The sequence below is a fragment of the Acinonyx jubatus genome, chromosome B1 (assembly GCF_027475565.1).
Source record: "Acinonyx jubatus isolate Ajub_Pintada_27869175 chromosome B1, VMU_Ajub_asm_v1.0, whole genome shotgun sequence".
NCBI classification, from domain to species: Eukaryota; Metazoa; Chordata; class Mammalia; order Carnivora; family Felidae; genus Acinonyx; species Acinonyx jubatus.
In genome coordinates, this window is record NC_069382.1 from 75390086 (window position 1) to 75409641 (window position 19556).

Genomic DNA, 19556 nt, shown 5'->3' on the forward strand with positions numbered 1-19556 from the left:
GGAGCACAGAAACAGCCACAAACATGAGGAAATCACCTTGCTTTTCTGACCTTACACTGGGAGGTAAGACCTAATCTTTTCTCCTCCTCTGACTCAGTTTGAACATTTCCTTGCTTGTCCAGTGAGACCCAGCCGAGCTGTCATCTCAGTGGGTTTCCAAATGTGCTTTCAGTTCTCAGGCACCTTTAGCTCAAAGGCACAACAATCAGGAGGTGTTTTGTAATCTAACTACCCTGAGGGGAAATGTAGTACAGATTCTTTATTTCTTAAAAAAAAAAAAAAAAAAAAAAAAAAAGTCTGGAGAAGATATGAATGAATAGCACCTTTTAAGACGGACTTGTGTGGCTGGCTGGCTTGGTGTCAGCTGTAAAACAGGGTTCTCCACAGGCCTTTCCAAGCTCATGCTGAATAGCCAGCAATTTCCAAGGATAATTTCAATTACCTGGGGAGCAGGTAACTGTGGCAAAGCCCCCTCAGAAGCTTAGCATTGCTCTTTAACAAGCTTCCAAGTTCCTAGTATGAGAGGAGGCCAAGCCACGCCTCGGTGAACACTCTGAAAATGGGGAGAGGCAGCATTCACTTGGTTCTACCACAGAGCCCCTCCTGGGTAGCAGAGACAGTAACTCCCCAGTTATTGCTCCTCTTCTGTTCCTGTCAGGAGACCATGTGTGTGCAGCGGAACAAAGCATTGCGGTGCGGTTAGTACATACCATTGCCTTGGACCTAGTCAGAGGGAAGCAATGCAGGCAGCGGGAGAGGCAGGAGAAAGCAGGGACAGAAACTAGACTTACTTTAAACAGAAGCAACATGACTGAAACAGTTTTGTCTATCTCAAATTAAACCCAAATCATTCCCAAATTTCCCCCTGAAAGAAACATCATCCCCTCTGAGGGGGAAAGCCCTCCGTGTGAATTCATCCTTTCTCAAGTTGGCTACAAGATGCGGCAAATGAGGGTTTCTTGTAATTCCCTTTCCTGCCACAAGATGGCCTCGTCCCTGAGGCTGGGATGTGCCCCCTGGGGGATAAACAAGGAGCCTGCCCTGCAGAGGCACTGTCCTTTAACTATACCAAGTGACAAGTCATAGAAAATGCAAGTGCTATTCAGAACCACAGGCCTGTCTTAAACCAAAGCCTAATCCAATATAAATCTCTTCTCTTATCCCAAAGGCTCCACACCTGTCTTACTGATAAAAATGTATCTTTGGACACGTAGATGGAGAAAGAGAACAAAAGCCTTCACAGAGTTACTTGTCCTTTGCTGTTGTTCACAAAAAGTTGCTTTTTCACCAAGTGAAAAACAGCACTGAGCAGGAGAGCTGCTGGTGTCCTCCTGCTATGCACTCGCCAGCTCTTGATCTGGGATGACAGGCAGTGGGGCAAGCTGTAAAGTTTTAAGATAAAGTTTTCCAAGGGTACGCTTTGCTGGCTGAGAAGGATGTCAGTACGTACAGGAGACCCGCACCGATAAGAAGCTAAGAGCTGGACGCTGGTGTCAGAAAGTCTGAGACAAGCATGCAGATTTAAGACGGGCTGCAAATTAGAAGTTGCTCTGATTAAGCACAGCATGTTTGAATACCAGAATTCTGCTTCAGGATCCCCCATAGTCTCAACTGGGTTAAGAGTGAAACTCTGAAGTGTCTCTCAAACTGTCAAATCAAACTGTCAAATAAAATGCAGACAATAGCATCAACTTTACTTTCTTTTGCTGTTATTTTCATTCCTATCCTATAATTTTCTCACGGGAGCCTCAGGCACTGACTTTGGGGTGGGGGGCTGAGGCGGAGAGAATGCCAGGAGCGACAACAGACAGTAAGGTTGTATGGGTCACAGGACAGTTATCTGATGATTCGACCTTAGAGCACTGATACACTATTATTTCCACTTCTCTTTGTATCTGCAGGGAATGAGGTTACCCTCACATACTCTACGTATGAGAACGTATGAATACCAGGGAGAGTCATTTGTGGTTAATTGCTCTTAATACAAAAAAACACTTAAAACTGTTCCCAAGGGCAGGACACACAGACACATAGTAGCGGTGATGAGGATGACAACACAGAAGCACCACCAGCTGCCCCCACACAACCATGCCCCAGGCCAGGTCCTCAGTTGGGTGAGGATTAGCATGGCATCCCCATGGAGGCCTTCTTGCCACTGCTTTGGGGAACAAGCCCCGAATTCACAGGCCAGCTTTTTGGCCATTGAGAATTGGTACCTCCAGAGACAAGCTTTACTGATTTCTCCTGTAGGTACTGAATGTGATAATGCCACTCAGCAGCTCCTCAGACCTAACAACCTGCAGAGTTGTGTAGGGAACATGAGGTTAGACGGGACCCTGCCAACATGCTCAAAATCAACTGAACACACACATAAAAACACCACTTGCACAACCACCACTGGGATTACAGATATAATAAAGGTTGTTCACTCATACAACCATCCAGTTAAAGCTAAGGGGCTTGAAATTTGACTACTGATCTCCTTCATAGCAAATGGGAAACTATCATTTGTAAGCCGGAAGATACAGCTTCTGTCTGAGAGGCTCTAAATGTCATTATCCAGAACAGAGCCTATATTGGGCCATAAGGTAAAGGGCTGGGTCATTCCAGAGCTTTAGTGGGCCACAGGCGTCGGCCCATGATTCCTGTGTGGGCGCTGAGTCCACAGGTGACCCAGGCAACAATGGCAGAACTCTCCTAAGCCCTGGGCACAGTCCCATTAAAGGTCCTTCTTCTAGGAGACTCTGAAGCTTAATTAACCTAGCTATTAAATTTTGATCCTAAAAAACACTCTTAAGATTCTTCATTATGTGTCAAGTGTGCCAATTTTCTGTTTTATTTCCTCTAAATTTTGCAGAAGCCTTATGGTGTCCATGCGACCAGTCTGTAATTTGCCATCCGTCCCATCCATCAGTGCCTGCTCTTATAGGTGAATCGCTTAAAAATGTTCTCATGCTGTTGAGTCAATCAAGATGGTTCTTTTCAAAGTGTTTAAGCTGTAACTCTGTGACAACTCTGACTTTCCCGGGCTTTCAGCAGAACACTGCTAAAATGTTAGGAAAACCACAACTCAAGAGGCCTTCTCATTACTTTGGCACAGAGCACCCCAATGTCCTGCAACATGTCAAAAGACCGAGTCTGCAAGCTCAGGCCTTGTCTGAGGGAGGGAAGCAGTGTGAGAGCACGCTTTCTAGCAGGGAAGGAGTAAAGGAGTTCTGAGGACATACAGAGGGCTTCCAGGTAAATGCAGCCGCTCCAGGGGGAGAAAGGGGAATGGCAGACCATTAGTGGGGCTAAGGTGGTGGATACCCAACAAAACATACCACAGTGTTCTGTATTCTCCGTGGTGGGGGTGGGGGTGGGGGACGGGGAAGGGTTTCCTTCCAGCTTCTATATGGACCCAGAATCTTCTTGAGTAAAGGTTCCTAGACTACAATGTGCCAGAGAGTAAGGAACCGCTTTCCTTCTAGTTGGGTAGAAAACAAGTTGAACCTTTCCAGAGGGTGAGATGCTTGTCCTGAGATAAGAAAGCTGGAAATGTAGAGACAGCCCATCACTGGCTGTCAGGTTCCCAGGGGGCTGTCAGGGGTGGCCAAGCCGCTAACAACTCAGGCACCTGTCCCCTTAGAAAGTCTGATTCCAAAGCCACCCCAGGTCCTGGAGAAGGCAACCCCTCACCTGCTCCCAGATCGTGTGAGCGGTATGGGCAGAACAGAGGTCATGGCCCCCAGTGTTGGTGCCACAACAGGAGGGGACATACTCACTGCTGGGCTTCAGGCCCGACTTCAGCAGGGACTCAGGCCAGGACAGCTGGTGTTGAGTGAGCTAACCGCACTTCCAGTTCAATTTTATTCTTTCTGCCTTTATTTTCTCTTTTGCTAAATTTACCTTAACATTTCTTTCCTTACTTTAATGCCACTGTTTATTTGTTGTGTTTATGCATTTAGATAAATTCCCTTACAATCATTTTGAAAGAAGGAAGACCTAAAAAAAATTATGGGGATCATTGTTACTGACATCTCAAAATCTTTCTAACCCTGAAAACAAAAACACAAATATATATTTTTTACATTGTTCTGTACTTTTAAAAGCCACAAAACACTAATTTTTTAAAGGAATTTGTTTAACTTTAGCAGTTTCTTACCCTGGTCTCAAAGAATAATTCATACCTCACACAGTGTGTTTGTGAAGCTTTGAATAGGCAGGGAGTTCCTTCCTTAGGCTGTAAATCCCAGCCAGGCTTGGGAGGCCCTCTCCAGATGAGAAACAGAGAGGAGAGCAGAAGCAGCTGCCAGGGAGGGCACCGAGCCCGGGAGAAGGGGCCAGCAGCTCCTTGGTGCCGGGACCCATCAGGCTGGCCTTGCTAGTACCTGCACAGCCCCCTACCCCAGAACTCGAGGCCTGGGAGTCGGCCAGATGGGTGCACTCCACGTGCCAAGACAATCTTGAAAAGCAAAGAGGAACATGGAAGGTGCGGACTTCCATGTGAGGGAACCTCAGCTATTCACTTCTAAAGACTCAAAGTCCACCGAGCAGTCAGGCCCGACACTTCAGCTTTCCAAGGGCAGAACAGAGTGCCTTCCACTTACCATGATAACCGAGACCCCGGTGGTGGTGCTGTTCTGTTTGGGGAGCGCATTATTAAAGTGCTGTTTGAGTTTACCTGTTACTTCAGCTTGCATATTATTCTCCTGGGAGGCATCATCCTACAGAAAAGAATCAAATACAATGGTTTCAGATTCTCAGGTCTACGTTGGCTTTTCCTGAATAGTCACCCTCGCCCCACCATCTCTTCCTAACAGGACTGATTTTCACCACAAGGTTAGGGGAACAATTACTGCCGTTTAGCAGTCCTATGTCCTCAGGAAGACCCCAAGCCATTCCCTTTGCTCCTTAAGCCTCAATCAGGCCAAGTAGAGAGCACCAGTCTCTGAGAACACGAAGGAAGACACTCTTCAGGCTTCTAAGACTCTGTCCCCAAGGCACAAATCCCACAGAGTTTAGTACAGATCCCTCCCATGGAAACACCAAAATTAATGAAGAGTTTATTATTTTGATCAAGAATTCACTTAGTTGTTAGTCTTTATCGCTCATAAAGAAACGTGGCATCTCAGCTACTTGGTCCAAGACCTAAGTCACTTGGCAGGATCCAGAGAGGCTGAACCCTCATGTCAGGATGTGTGGGACCCCACAGAGATAGTGGAGGGGTGCAGGGAGCCCCCACTCCCCCACAAGCAGGCAAAAGCCCATGGCTAAATACATTAACCTCACTCTCATGGAGTCTTTGGGAATAAGGTAAATGCAAACTCTCCCACCAGCACCACTTAATGGATCACATTTACCCTAAACCCAGAGCTACCACCAAGCCCAGACGAACTCTGGTCAACGTCACACCCCCTCTACTAGGCTCCAGAAGGGACTATGTCTCAGCCTCCTTACTCTCAGCAGGAGATCTCCTATGACCATGTGCCATAAAGACATGGGGATCAGCGTCTGAAACATGCTCATCTCTGGGCAAATCCTGAAAACTCTCAAATCCCATAAGTATAGAAGGCAAAAGCTGAAAGGCTCCTGAGAGCGCATCCCAACCAATCCTTTCATTTTGTAGATGAGGAAAGTAAGGGCCAGAAAGGGACAGTGACTTGCCCAGGTCACTCACAGAGCAGGATCAAATACTCTGAGATCCTCATGCCAAGTGCCTTCTCCCAGAGAGCTACCTTCATGCTACTTGCTCATGAGAGAAAACAGACATTTCATCTGCCATGGAACTTGGATGCAGAGCTCTGCATGTGCAAAAGCCACGGTGAATTAGCAGGCTGGTGGTCACGGAACTTACAGATGTTCCTTCCCCGAGAACGTGGGTACTTACTGACACCCAGGGGTGGCTCAGGATTTCTCCCGCGGTACACCGAGCTTCAACGTTTACCTGAAGCATTTGACTGATTAATTCCTGGAACGAAATAAAGAAGAGTATAGAGGAGGCGAGGTGGGGGACTTCCAGCATAAACACAGATATCTGAGCTTGCACTAAGTACTTCAAAGAACCAGCCAACACAGCTGCTCAGCCATTTCACCTTAGAAGCTATTATCACCTACATTCCTACTGCCCTACCAGGCAATCACACAGACACGGCTGCCTCAGGGCAGCACCAGTGTGAGAGAAGAGAAGGTCTCTCCTGGGTCTACATTAAACCAAGATGTTCTCTCCTAAGAGTTCTGGTTATTATCATCATTCCGCAGTGTAAAAACTGCAGTATTGTTCCTTTTGGCAAGTCAGTATGTCTCATTCCCACATTCTGATGGGTGTCCAATACATATTTCTTAAATAAATGAAAGAACGCATGTTTAGGGCTTAGAGGAACGCAGGAGGGTGGCAGGGGCAAATTGGGAAGACAGCCAGTCCAGCTTCAGAATGTGCCTACGAGTTCCAGAGACTATACTGTGGGATGAACTTAAAGAAGAAACACATTAAAAGTCAAGCCAGACCTGGAGCTCGATTCCAAGAGCTGCAACAGCCTCACACGGCAGACGAGGGCCCCTTGACACAACATAACCCATGGAAACAAACCCAGATGGGTACCTTTGCTGAGTCTGTGATGTTATCCCAGTAGGGGGCTGGAAACTCCAGCTTCCCAGCCAAGATCTGGTCAAAGAGATCTTCCTGGAGACTGTTCTCACTAAGTCAGTGACAAAGAAATAGAAGAAAAAGCAAAGTTACCATACAGTTTTCAACAAAATGCTCACAGGAAGAATGGGGTGAGGAGTCCAGTCTCTTGGCTTGGGCATTTCATATCTCAATTGTATTTGTTATGACACATTTTTTCCTTTTGGATGATGAGCTAAAGAACATATCCATAGGCCTGGGTATCAGGGAAAGAGAGGACACAAGGTTCAAGAAACTTGTTTCAGCTTGAGAAAAGGCAGTAATTCTGGAGACGGATGGTGGTGATGGCTGCACAATACTATGAATGTACTTCATGCCATTAAAACTGTACATTTAGGGGCACCTGGGTGGCTCAGTCCGTTAAGCTTCCGATTTTGGCTTAGGTCATGATCTCACAGTTAGTGAGTTCAAGCCCCCGCATTGGGCCCTGCCCTGGCAGCTCAGAGCCTGGAGCCTGCTTCAGATTCTGTGTCTCCCTCTGCCCCTCTCCCCACTTGCACTGTTTCTGTCCCTCAAAAATAAGTAAATGTTAAAAAAAGTTGTAAATTTAAAAATGGTTAAAAGGTAATGTATATATTCTGCCAAAGAAAAAAAGGACTCAAGAAAAATATGGAATCCACAAATAACGTAAATCCTCATTTCAGAAAAAAACAATCTCGGCATCTGCCCTCACTTAATCTCTCATGGCGATCAGAGTGGAAAAGTAACAAACCTGAGTCAGCTCTCCTTGCCCTTCCTCTTTCTACTTTTCCAATAAAAGAGCCAAGAGCAGTGAAACAAGCCAAGATATGAAAGAGTCATAAGGAGTCCAGAATCTGGATAAAATATTCATGACATAATTAGCTCCCCATTGGAACTTGACTTTCACTTAAGCTCAATCTGCAAAAAAAAAAAAAGGAGCCCATCCAAGAAGAGCGACTAGAACCACACAGACTGAGGTGAAGTGATGTTGCTGCCCTCCCAGGGTGGGCATCCTTCCTCAGCCGTACCTAACTGTGCTACCCTCAGAGGTGCTCCTGCACATACAGCTGGTGCCTACTGAAACATAATGCCTTGACTTCTGAGGGAAGGTACACAGAAACGTAAAAACACTGCTGGGAAACATTCGGGAAGCTGGATGTCACCGTCTCCTGGAACACAGAGCCACAGCCACAGAGCCCCACCTCCCCCTTACTTGGTGGGTGCATCAACGGCTGAGCGAAAACAAAATCATTAGCCTTCTAGGCCAGTCATTACAAAGCCCTAGTGGAAACCTCAGGGTAAGCCGCTGGAGTCAAGATGAAAATCCAGGAGTGGAAGTCCAGTCTCAGTGTGCACCATCTGCCTTGGAGTTGCCAACAGGGCCCCTGCAGCCTGCTGTGCAGAGGACTCACATGAGACCCCACCCGGCCTTCTAGACATAAGCCTAGTCATGCTAACTGCTCTCCCAGAGTGAGCAAGTGTGGTGTCCACAGAAACAGGTCATTTGGGGCAGTGCCTAGGGACAAATTCTGGGGCTGTGTGATGTGACTACCCTACACCTTTAATGAAAAAGAGGACAGGCAAACTTCGTTTTATTTCTGCTTCCCTTTACTGTACTTTGCAGATAATTGTACTCTTTTTTTACAAGGTGAAGGTTTGTGGCAATGCTGCAGGGAGCATGTCCATCAGTACCATTTTCCAACAGCATCTGCTCACTTTGCATCTGTTACATTTTGGTAATTCTCGCAATATTTCAAACTGTTTCATCATTAATCTGTTAGTTATGGTGACTTGTGATCCTTGATTACAACTCACTAAAGCTCAAATGACAGTTAGCATTTTTTAGCAATAAAGTACTTTTTATTTTACTGTTATTATTATTAATTATTATTTTTAAATAGGCTCCATGCCCAGCCTGGGGCTTAAACTCACAACCCTGAGATCAAGAGTCCCATGCCCCACTAACTGAGCCAGCCAGGGACCTCTACTATTTTTTTTTTTTTTTTTAGTAAAGCATCTCTTAATTAACGTACGCACATTGTTTTTTTAGACATAATGCTGCTGCACGCTTAACAGACTACAGTACAGTGTGAACATAACCTTTATTTGTACTGGGAAACCAAAAAAATTCATTCGACTTGCTTTTACTGTGGTATTTGCTTTATTGCGGTGGTCTGGAACCACTCTCGCAACATCTCCAAGGTAGGCCTGCAGAGTCTGTGGGCTTTTGTGAATACTCAGGACATCTCAACAAGCCCAGCTGAATTGACATCTGCCAGTTCATGAAGTCTGGGTCAAGAGGCACATCGAATGAGTAGCAAAAGTCAGGCCAGACAACCAGGTAAGGCAAGTGATTCCCACTGCCCTCCTGGAAAGTGTTTTTCTATGAGCCTGCACAAACTCTTTCTAGGTTGTCTGATGTTTTCTTTTTCACTGTTATTTCCCTACTGACTGAACTCAGCTCAACTCTCCAGGAGAAAATGTTAGAAAAAGATGTTAAAAATCACCCATTTCCAGAACCGTTGCTTTTAGCCACCCCTCTCTATTACTCATCTTCTTTTTTTTTTCCTGGAATAGCAAATAGCTTATATTTTGTTAACATACAGGACTTTTATTTTGTTCATAAACAGCTAAAAAGTTGGAAGTGTAACTGCAGCAAGTTATTTAGGTTCTTGGCAAAATAGTCTGAGTCAACAAACAAAAGCCTAGGGGGGTCCCAGCAATAAGAAGTCACCTAAAGGATCCATGCTGTGAACTGCAAGCACTTTGAGCATTTCAAGCTTCCCTCAGTAGAAGAACAGAAAGCTAATTTATCCTTCTAAGTAGTCACGTAGTAAAAGCCACTCTGATTAAATCTACACTGGACTTATTTACACATTTATACTTCCACAATTGGGCTGAGATGTTCAGGGCACTTTAAAATCTTAAAACAATACAGCTCATGGATCAAGGTGCTGTAAGTTTAAAAATGTACATTAAGAAAAACCTGGAAAGCAACAGGAGTTTGAGCACATTCCTTCTTTTCAATGCCAAGTTGTTAAACAGTTGTCTGATGAGGTAACTTGAAAATGTTGTAAGCTACCTCACAAAATGATGTTTAAACATTTAGCTTATGGGAGGTATAAGTGCATGTTTCAGAAAAACAAAATTATCATGCAAATATTATGTTTTGTCAGTGGCCCCAAGATCAGACTTGCTTAGGCAATAACTAATACCGTGGTTGTAGGACCAGCTTCTGAATATAACATATAAGTCAATAGCTTTCAAAAGGTAGCTTTATCGCTTTTAATTAGCCACATACTTACCTCCAGTTCCCACAAAGAAGCTGCCATGCAGTGAGAAACAAGTCACAATAGATACATACTGTTCAATCTGAGTCTCAGTCTCGCTTTTGGTTAAAAGCAAAAAGCAAAATCAAATAACAAACCCACAGACTGCACTGGCATGTGGAAACACTAGAGGGAGTTGTGAGCACACATTCCTCTAAACTGATCCCTGATAACCCCTTTCCAACTGATCTCAACTTGGGTTAACCAAGGATGGAAACTCTGCTATAACAGGCCCCATGATCACTTGGCAACAAAACTACCCCCTTCACTAGTTTCCCAAACAAATCATCACTAAAACCAGCCAGAACACAATGGAACCGTAAAAATGACCACAAATTATTCCACTCCATGTACATACCTGCTTAATCTTCTCTCACATTTACTCTATTTGACTTCATTTGGTCAATGGGACATCAATCAGCAAATGTGTGTCAAGTGGACACTTGGAAAGTGGTTGAGCAAAGGAACTTGCCCTCTCTGGCTGCTTTTGGGGATCCTGTATCCACCATCATGTGAAACCAAGGTTAGCCCATTGAATGCTGAAAGGCACTTGACCAAGTCTTATCTGTTGTCCCAGCTGACCCTGAGTGAACTACCAGGCATGTGAGTGATGCCTCACTAAACCATCAAGTCCCAATTAGCCAGCCCAGATCAGAAGAACTGCCCAATATATCCAAAGAACTGACTGACAGCTCTAACCTTTGGAGTAGTTAACTGTTCAGCAAAAGCTGGCCAATAGTGCAGTAATCCTATAGTCTGTGTAACCCACCTAAGCAATGGCTTTGAAGGAAGACCATGATTTAACGGCCAGATGGCAAGAGCTTCCCACTGCAGAAACCCAATCCTAGCCACAAGGACAAGGTCCCACTCAAATGCTCTACCTTTCACTTAACCTTTGTGATTTCCAGCCCTGAAATAAGCATACCCTCATACTCAATTTATTCTTCTTGATCAATATTCTGGTGATGGGTGTCTTTATACCATAAGGCTCTCAAAAGTAGAAATTGACATCCCTGTGTCACTCTTGTGTTTACTGTAATGTCAGTAAAAAGAAAACTTGTTCAAATCAATTGAAAATTATCATTTAAAAAAATGTATCTTTCAACTGTTTTGTAGGTTTGAAAGCTTTATAATAAAATGTTGGGGGAGAGGCAGCAAATTAAATGTATTGAACTTACTGATGAAGTACAACACCATAAATAAGACATCAGAGAATATGCTTTACATTTGATCCCTGACACCTAGAATAGTGCCTGGCACACAGTAGCTACTCAACAGTAGTTGTAAAATGAACAATAACAGAGATTAAAGTGAAAAGAGAGCTCAAGAAGATACATAAGAAAATCCAAGTTGCATCATTAGATGAACTTCTATTCCCAAGTCATTCATTTGCTCCAAAGAGGGAGATGGGACAGATCAAAAGAGGCCCTGTGGCCAAAGCCCTGCACTCTCTCATGTTCACAGTACTGGGGTACTGGGTATGCTCTATGCCCGCTGTCACACATTCTGACACCTGTGTGTGGCCACCTCTGCCCCCCCACCGCCCCAGGTGAGATATGTGATTACCAAGAATCAGTCTCTATTTGTTCCCAGGCCTATTTATGCTGAAAGTATTTGTAATATTATGTGAACATATAGAATTAATTTAAATTTCATTAAATATTATGTGAAATATTATGTGAACAGATAGAATTAATTTAAAAAGAAAGAGTTCACTGTTTCTATGAGAACTAGGTTGAAAGCTTTGGAAGGGGAGTTGTTAAAAAAAAAAACAACCCTGCTGTCAAATTAAATAGGAGAAATGACTATTAAGAACTGGAAAAGGAGGCTCGTCAGTGGCTCAGTCAGTTAAGTGTCCAACTTCGGCTCAGGTCATGATCTCACAGTTCATGTGTTCGAGCCCCGTGTTGGGCTCTGTGCTGACAGCGCAGAGCCTGGAGTCAGCTTCAGATTCTGTCTTCCTCTCTCTCTGCCCCTCCCGACTTCTGCTTGCTCGCTCGCTCTCAAAAATAAACATTAAAAAAATTGAAAGAAAAAAAAATGGGAAAAGGTTTGTTTACCTAGAAGGATCAGACTGCTTCATAAAGATCTTTAAATCTCACTCCACTTGAAAAAGATTGAGAATGGATATTGTACACACTGGATGATTTGGTGTGTTTTACAGAAGAGTGACAAGAAATTCAGAGGACCATATACCAAACAAAGGCCTTGACCTCACATCAGAAGTGTGGTCAAGGAATATCCATTAATGGGTTGTAAATTAAGAAAAAAAGTAAAAGGTATGTTTATATAATTTTTAACTGACATTTTTTTTAATTTTTTTTTTTTTTTTAAAGTTCATGACCTGAGCTGAAGTCGGCTGCCCGACCAACTGAGCCACCCAGGCACTCCTTAACTGACATTTTTATTGACCAGATTCTGGTCCTGATTGCCAGGATGAGAATGCCTGCTTCCTGACCAAAGGGAGAGTTTACAATTCAGATATTGTTACTCAAAGAGCCACTGACCTTCGGAATGGAGGGAATCCACAGAGAAGTATGTATGTGATCACGCCTGCCGCCCAAATATCCACCTTCAGGCCATAGCTGAGAAAACAAAGTGGGTGGAGGGAAGAAATAATGATATTACTCCCAGGAACCCTCCAAATTACTGGAGTAGTTGCCTTTGTTTGTTATGACGGAGGGCTTCCTCTGTGTCAAACCACTCATTTCACACAAAAGAATTAACTGCCCTTTGGACAGGAACATCTACTCTTCTCCGGAGCTAACCACAATATTGGGAACTGTTGCCATATTTCCAAGACTGGCCCTGGGACAAAAGTCCAGGCCTAGAGCTCCTGGACACAGAAGCACACACCTCAGTTCCTGAGATTAAAGTCATGGTGCAGGTAATAGACTCTCCTACCCTCCACCTTCCCAGGAGGAATGTGAATACACAGCAGCCGGAGCAGCAAAACACACCTTTTTCCACCAAAATTCAAGTACTAACCAAAGCCACCAGGAGTCTTACCCGGTTTCAGCAATTATTTCTGGAGCCACATAAGTTGGTGTGCCACAGACTGTGTATAAAGGGCCTTCCACCACAGTGGCCAGACCAAAGTCTCCCAGCTTCAAGGACTTGGTTCCATCAGGATATTCACACACCTGGAACAGAAACCAGCCAATAATCAGAAGTAGTTTCTTTTCTCAATGATTCCAAAGGGGCCCTTGGAACTAGATAGAAACAACATTGATTAATAAGTTAAAAAAAAATCTCTCCTTGTTGATAATAATACCATTGTTTACTTCTGATGCTCTAAAGTTCTAAGTTTTCTTTAGACATTTTGCATGATTGTGTGAAATACAGAAGACAGTATCTTCCATCTATGTACAAAGTTCCTTATCTTGGGGCATCTGGGTGGCTCAGTTGGTTAAGTGTCCAACTTCAGCTCAGGGCATGATCTCATGGTTCGTGATTTTGAGCCCTGTGTGGGGCTCTGTGCAGACAGTACGGAGCTTGCTTGGGATTCTTTCTCTCTCTCTCTCTGTCAAAATAAATAAATAACTTTTTTAAAAAGTTCCTTATCTAGGAGTATAATGAATATGTGTGCATGCTGCCACGGCAGTTAGGGGTGTAGGTAGCTGCTTACCCAGTGTGGCCTAGACAGCAGGAAACGGAACTTGACTACATCCTCACTGAGTGTGAAGTACTTGCGAGACTCCGAAATGGTGTTTATTAACTGTCCTGGAGTTAACCCTCCTGGACTGTGTCCTCCACACTCCTCCTGGGAAGGTGGAGGGTGGGAGAGTCTATTACCTGCACCATTACTTTAATCTCAGTCATGTTTAGAAAATAAAATCAAGACTTGTTCTCTGAACAGTCAATGATGAATATAAATATCACATAATGAAAAACTTTGGAAGTTTGGAAAGAAAGTAAACTTTGGGATCAAACAGCCTGAGCCTGAATAACCTCTGCCATTTTCTGGTTGAGTGACCTTCAAAAACCACCCTGTGCATGTTCTTCACCTGTGAAGTGGGATGAGACTAGTCCCTAACTCACAGGGGTGGTGTCAAGAGACCAAGCTCAGAGCAGGGCTCAGTGAAGGTTCCTTCCTTTTCCTGGAAGGACTGGCTGATGAAATCAACTAATTATACTGGAAACAGTTTAACAATGCTGGTGAAGACGTGCGTGCTTTTTGCTTAAACGGAAGCAATCTTCCTAGAAAACATTTCAGCAACATGTAAATTTCTTTAAATTATTTATAAGCCTTGATCCAGTAAATCTACTTCTAAGAACCAACCCTAAGGGAATACAGATGAACCCAAAGGTTACACACAAAGCCACTAATCTCAGAATTTATCTATGTTTTTAAAAACTGGAAAAACATAAATGGCTAACAGGACAATGACTTCATAAATCATGGAACATTCCTATGATAAAATACTATACAGTCACTAATAAGCACATTTCAAATAAGTACTAATCCTATGGAAAATATTCACTATATTACATAAAAAGAACATTCAAAATTATATATTCAATACAACACACCCAAATGTTCAGTTTATTTCTAGGTGGTAACACCAAAGATTACTTCAGCTTTGTTCTTTATACTTTTCACTGGTTTCTAAAACGTTTACAATGAACATGTGTTGGTTCTATAATTAGGAAATTTTATACATAAGCAAATTCTCCTTTGGGGATAAAAGTCTGAGAGTCACATTCTAAGTAGATGGTTTTTAGATTTAACTATGTAATCTTTAACCTATTCATCTCTTGGATGTCCATTCTGAAAACAGTGAATTTCAGAGAAGAGCAACTGCAGAGAACTAATCTTTACTAATGTAATGTCTTTCTCTATTTTTATATTTTAGTCCTATTTAGTTTGTTTTTCCTCACATATCACTATGAACTGAGCCAGATTCTCACCCAAGCCGCTTACTCACTAAAGGATGAAAAATTTAGAAAATTATGTTTTTTCAAGATAAGCATGTTAACAACATTGTCCATTAATCTGATACTCAATGAGGGGGAGTGATTTATATAGACATCATTAAAAAGCATCAAGCACGTCAGGGCTCCCCCTTGTCAGCGATACCCAATTTGTACAGGCATTTAAAAAGCATGGCACTTAAATACCTTCCTTACCTGTGATGCCCTCATCAAGTGAAAGAAGAATGTTTTTCACCATAGTATTTAATAACTGCTTCCACATTTATGTACTAAGTATACATCCCCAGCATACATCTTTATGACTTTCAAGTTTCATGGGAGTAATGGTGAGGCTCACAGATATTTATCATTCTGAGTCAGCCACAACTCAGCAGAGGCATATTCAAAGCTACTAATGATTTAGCCTAAAGCAACAGAAACCAAGTTCTCAGTCATGCCAGGGTCTAAGGACGACCTTCCATCCATTATGTTTAATGTAAACATTAACGAGAACAATCTGATATAGAGAATTACAGTTAGAATTTATGATGCATTTACTGAAACCCAGACTTCAGAAATTCCCTAAGTAATTGCAGTGATAAGAACATTCTAAGCAAAATTATAATTTTAAATGTCTATATCATGAAAGTAAAAAAAAAAGTTTTATTAATGTCATTGTTATTTTGTTTTTGCAAATTTAAAATACACTCGTTAGGTACATTTTTTTGAAAAATAGTGTTTACTTTCAACATGCAATTTAGGGATGCCTATGGGTACTTGAGGGTTGCTGTAGACACTCAGAAGTCCCTGAAGCCCCATTTCTCATATCCCCTATAAGGAATTCAGAGTCAGATGCAGAAGCATAAACAGAAAGGTACTGAACAGTTTATAATCACTGAATTATGTCTGGGCAACTGGCATCCTATCCTCAGCTAAACATCTAAAGAGAAGTGTCATAAGGAGCAGACAAGCCTGAAAAATATTTCATCTGATTCATTTCTCCACAATACTTGACACAGAGGCAAATATGTGAAAGATAATATGAGTAAATTTCAAATATTAGCTGGAGAGTCTCTTCAAAGCAGAAAAAAATATCTATAAATCTACACATATAGACACACATTTGTACACAGCTTTAAGAGAATGACACTGACATATAAACACATATGGCTTTCCTTTCAGAGAATGGTTTTAAAAAAGAGGTGGACAAATGCATAGGGACCCCAGAGAAAGGCCTTCTGTTCTGGCAGTGTGCTTAGTTCTCTCCCCAGTTACTGACATCCTCACAGAACTCCAGAGATGCCAATATTTTCCCACACATTATCTCACTGGACCTCAGAGTCACCTCCCTGGGTGATTAGGAAAGTAACTGTTATCCGTGTTTTTCAGATGAGGAAACTGAGGCATAGAGAACTCAAGTTACCAGTAGCTACCAAGTGGGGATTCCAACCAAAACCATTACCATCCCACTACACCATCCTGCAACAGATTCTGTGTCTGAAAGTGAGAGTAGGCCTGGCAGAACCCCGGCTGCAGCCTGCACCCCTACGCAGATTCTGAGTGAATTTAAGCAATCACAACTGTGAGAATTCTAGCCCTGTGGTGTTCAAATGCCCCACCACAAGCTGAGAGATGCTCTGTCAAAAGTTGCACTCAGAATGCAAAAGTTAAAAATGTGAGGAATGTAGATCCCACATACGGAGTAAACGCTGCACGTTCTCTAAATAAAATGTCAACATAATGATTTAGAAGGGCTTCAAATAGGAGAAACCAACCCTCTTCTCTCCTCGGTCCCCAGAACTCCCGGAAAAGCGGAATTTATCACTGGTCTCTCATAGTTAAGTCTGACAGGGCACCACCAGGCTGTAACTCACAGCATTAATGGCCACCCCAGTGCTCCCTGACACGCCGACCCATACATCTCTGCTGGCAGGGTTTTAAATTATGACACCGCTACCAGAGAAGGGGATGCAAATCAGATGTCTGAATGCTCTGCTGTTTAAAAATGGTATCCATTTTTAGAGTAGGGAGAGGCCGATGGTCACTCTGTGTACTTACTTCTAGTGCCTCAATGGCACTTTCTCATCCTAGGGCAATTCTGACCTGCTGACTCAATCTAGAATCTGCAGAGTGGTCGAGTTCAATTTTCAATGGCAGGTACATATTTTACTTAGATATGTGCAGGTAAGGTTTCCAAAGCCTGACCCTTTTAGAGCACACATTAGCCTCATCCAGATATCCTCCTTCCTTCCCTTTTGGGTAGCACACTGGGGCTGGTGCAGGTCTTGAAGAGGGGTGAAGACTCATCTAGGGCAAGTGAGACTAGACAACAAAGTTGATTCCAATTTCTTGGTTATATTCTGAGACACATCATCTTGGAGACACCCATCTCCATCATATTCTCTTCCTTTGATGCGTGATAAAAGGATAAGGTATCAGATTCTGAGATGGTATACACATTGTGAGTAAACGAGAGAAGACATGGGAGGGGAGAGTGGAATCAATGAGCTGGGAAATGCACATTCGCTGGTTTACAGGCAAGTTCACTAATGCCTCAGTTGCCTTCCTCACAGGGCCTCGACATTCAAAGCTACAGAATAGGCTGGTGCCACAGAAACCGATTGTCCCTAGAGACCTGCAGGTCTGTATTTTCAGAAAACATCAGTACATGCAGCCACCAGCGTGAGGTGGGCCATGGACAGAAGGGAGAAATAAAGGAGGCATCCTCATTAATACCATGGCATTTATGTCTGGCCGCTGCCAGAGAAAGCCCTGTCACCGTTGCTTGTGAAGCCCCTGGCCAACCTTCGTCACCTGGTGGAGGAACCTGGGCCTGTAACAGGTGAGAAGACTGTTTTGAGGGGAGAACACCACATTCTCACTTCTATCCTGAGGCTCAGTCCTCCTTAGAGATCATAAAACGAAGTCCATCATACATCCTGTTTTACAGAGAAGGGAGATTTATTTTCCTAAGAGGAAAATCTAGACATGGAACACAATTCCTCAAGGCAGAAGACAGGAAGGAAAAAGCTCATATACTTTTAAATGGATACTCAGAAATCATCAAATGATATTACCAAAAGAGGAAAACGGATACTCTGGATTAGCAGAAAGCCCCCAGGATGGCCTTAAATCCTAAACATCAATGCATATTCCTTTCCACAATTATTTGTATAGTACAAGTACGAGACAAGTTATAAAGACCTGTGTTTGAGTGAGTGCTCACTGCTAGCTAGCTAAGTGACTGTCAATGGTTAGTCAACAACCATTTACTCCACATCCACCACAGCGTGTTTCCTTGAAACTGTCCAAGGCACTGACGACATAAAAATAATTAAGATACATACCTTGCCCTTAATGGTGCTTACCTACAGAAGGAGACAGACAAGCACATGATAAACTCACCACATCAGGGCATGTAGAGCAAAACTAGAGGTGGCCATGACTGACTCGGTCCAGGGAGTCAGGAATGACGTCAGAGAGGACAGGCCTTTTGCTCAGTGCCTTATAAGATGAATACATTTGCCACATTGCTGGGAGAGGTAGCATTTCAAATGTAGACCAGTATGGAAATAAGCAATGATATGTAATGGTATTGATAAAGTTCAGTCTAATGAGTAAGGACAGGAAAACTTGGATTTGTATTATCATGATATAAAATACTCAGATAACCTCACCTAAGAAGTAACGATGATGATACTCAGCCCTGAAAGGTAGAAATAGAGGGGAAAAAATGGTCTTGTTTGTGTCTGGGGGGAATGTGTGAAGAAGTCCCTTATCAGCTTCTCTAAAATTCCTCTACAATGTGGACACAAAGATTAGCCCAATTAGTAAGCTGTGTTTATTAAGGCCACCATGGAGGTGTGCTAAATATGATATGAAGGTGAGTGTCACTCTGGCCAGATGGGTGGGGAAGGGTCGGTAACAGGAGAAGAGACTAAAAAGGTAAACTGGGACCAGATTATGAGACCCTCCAAGTGCCACAGACTTTCTTCTGTAGAACAGTGGGACAAATAAGACGTGTAAACAAGAAAAATCAACATCTGAGTCTCAATTTCTGTACCTGTAAAGCTGAGATAAATGGACTAAATTATTCCCAAAGTTCTGTTCTGCATGTAAACAAACCGTCATATTCTACTTTCGCCTCCTATAAGCTTCTCATTCTCTGATTTATTCTTCAGAATTTTTACCTCATAAAATAATTTTCCTTCTCACCTTTCTTTAGTCAGTACCATCAATCAAAACATAGATGTAAATGTGGGGTGCCTGGGTAGCTCAGTCCATTAAGCAACCAACTCTTGGTTTTGGCTCAAGTCATGATCTCACAGTTCATGGGTTCAAGCCCCACATCAGGTTCTGTGCTGTCAGTGTGGAGCCTGCTTGGGATTCTCTGTCTTCCTCTCTCTCTGCCCCCTTCTTTCTCTTTCTCTCTCAAAATAAATAAACTTAAAAAAAAAAAAAAACGTAAATGCAAACGTGTTTTCTAATGTCTGATAAACAATAAATACAGAAATACATATCAATTCAAGAAATCCATTAATGCTTTATGGTCACTGGTCACTAACTTGAGTCATGCTGAGTCCCTTCATTTAAATTCTCTCAATCCCTTATTGCAGGATTGGTATAGACTCTGAAATGATACTGTTTGCATGAGATCATGTCATTTTAAAGGGAGAGAGGTATGAATT

General features: G+C 42.9%; 1 protein-coding gene across 10 annotated transcripts in view; it reads right to left on the reverse strand.

The window, feature by feature from the left end:
- Nucleotides 1-19556, reverse strand: part of DCLK2 (doublecortin like kinase 2) — a 152701-nt gene that overhangs the window by 3275 nt on the left and 129870 nt on the right. For 4 of the 10 annotated variants that reach the window (XM_027067051.2, XM_027067041.2, XM_027067031.2 and 1 more), the window contains 5 exons: nt 12964-13097; nt 12462-12539; nt 6581-6677; nt 5870-5950; nt 4590-4706 (listed from right to left, as the gene is read on the reverse strand). In XM_027067051.2, coding sequence (XP_026922852.2) covers nt 4590-4706; nt 5870-5950; nt 6581-6677; nt 12462-12539; nt 12964-13097 — 507 coding nt within the window. Of the gene's footprint in view, nt 1-242; nt 2298-4589; nt 4707-5869; nt 5951-6580; nt 6678-12461; nt 12540-12963; nt 13098-19556 lie in introns of those variants that run through there. The other 6 variants (XR_003423064.2, XR_003423063.2, XR_008296076.1 and 3 more) reach the window with 5 other exon arrangements.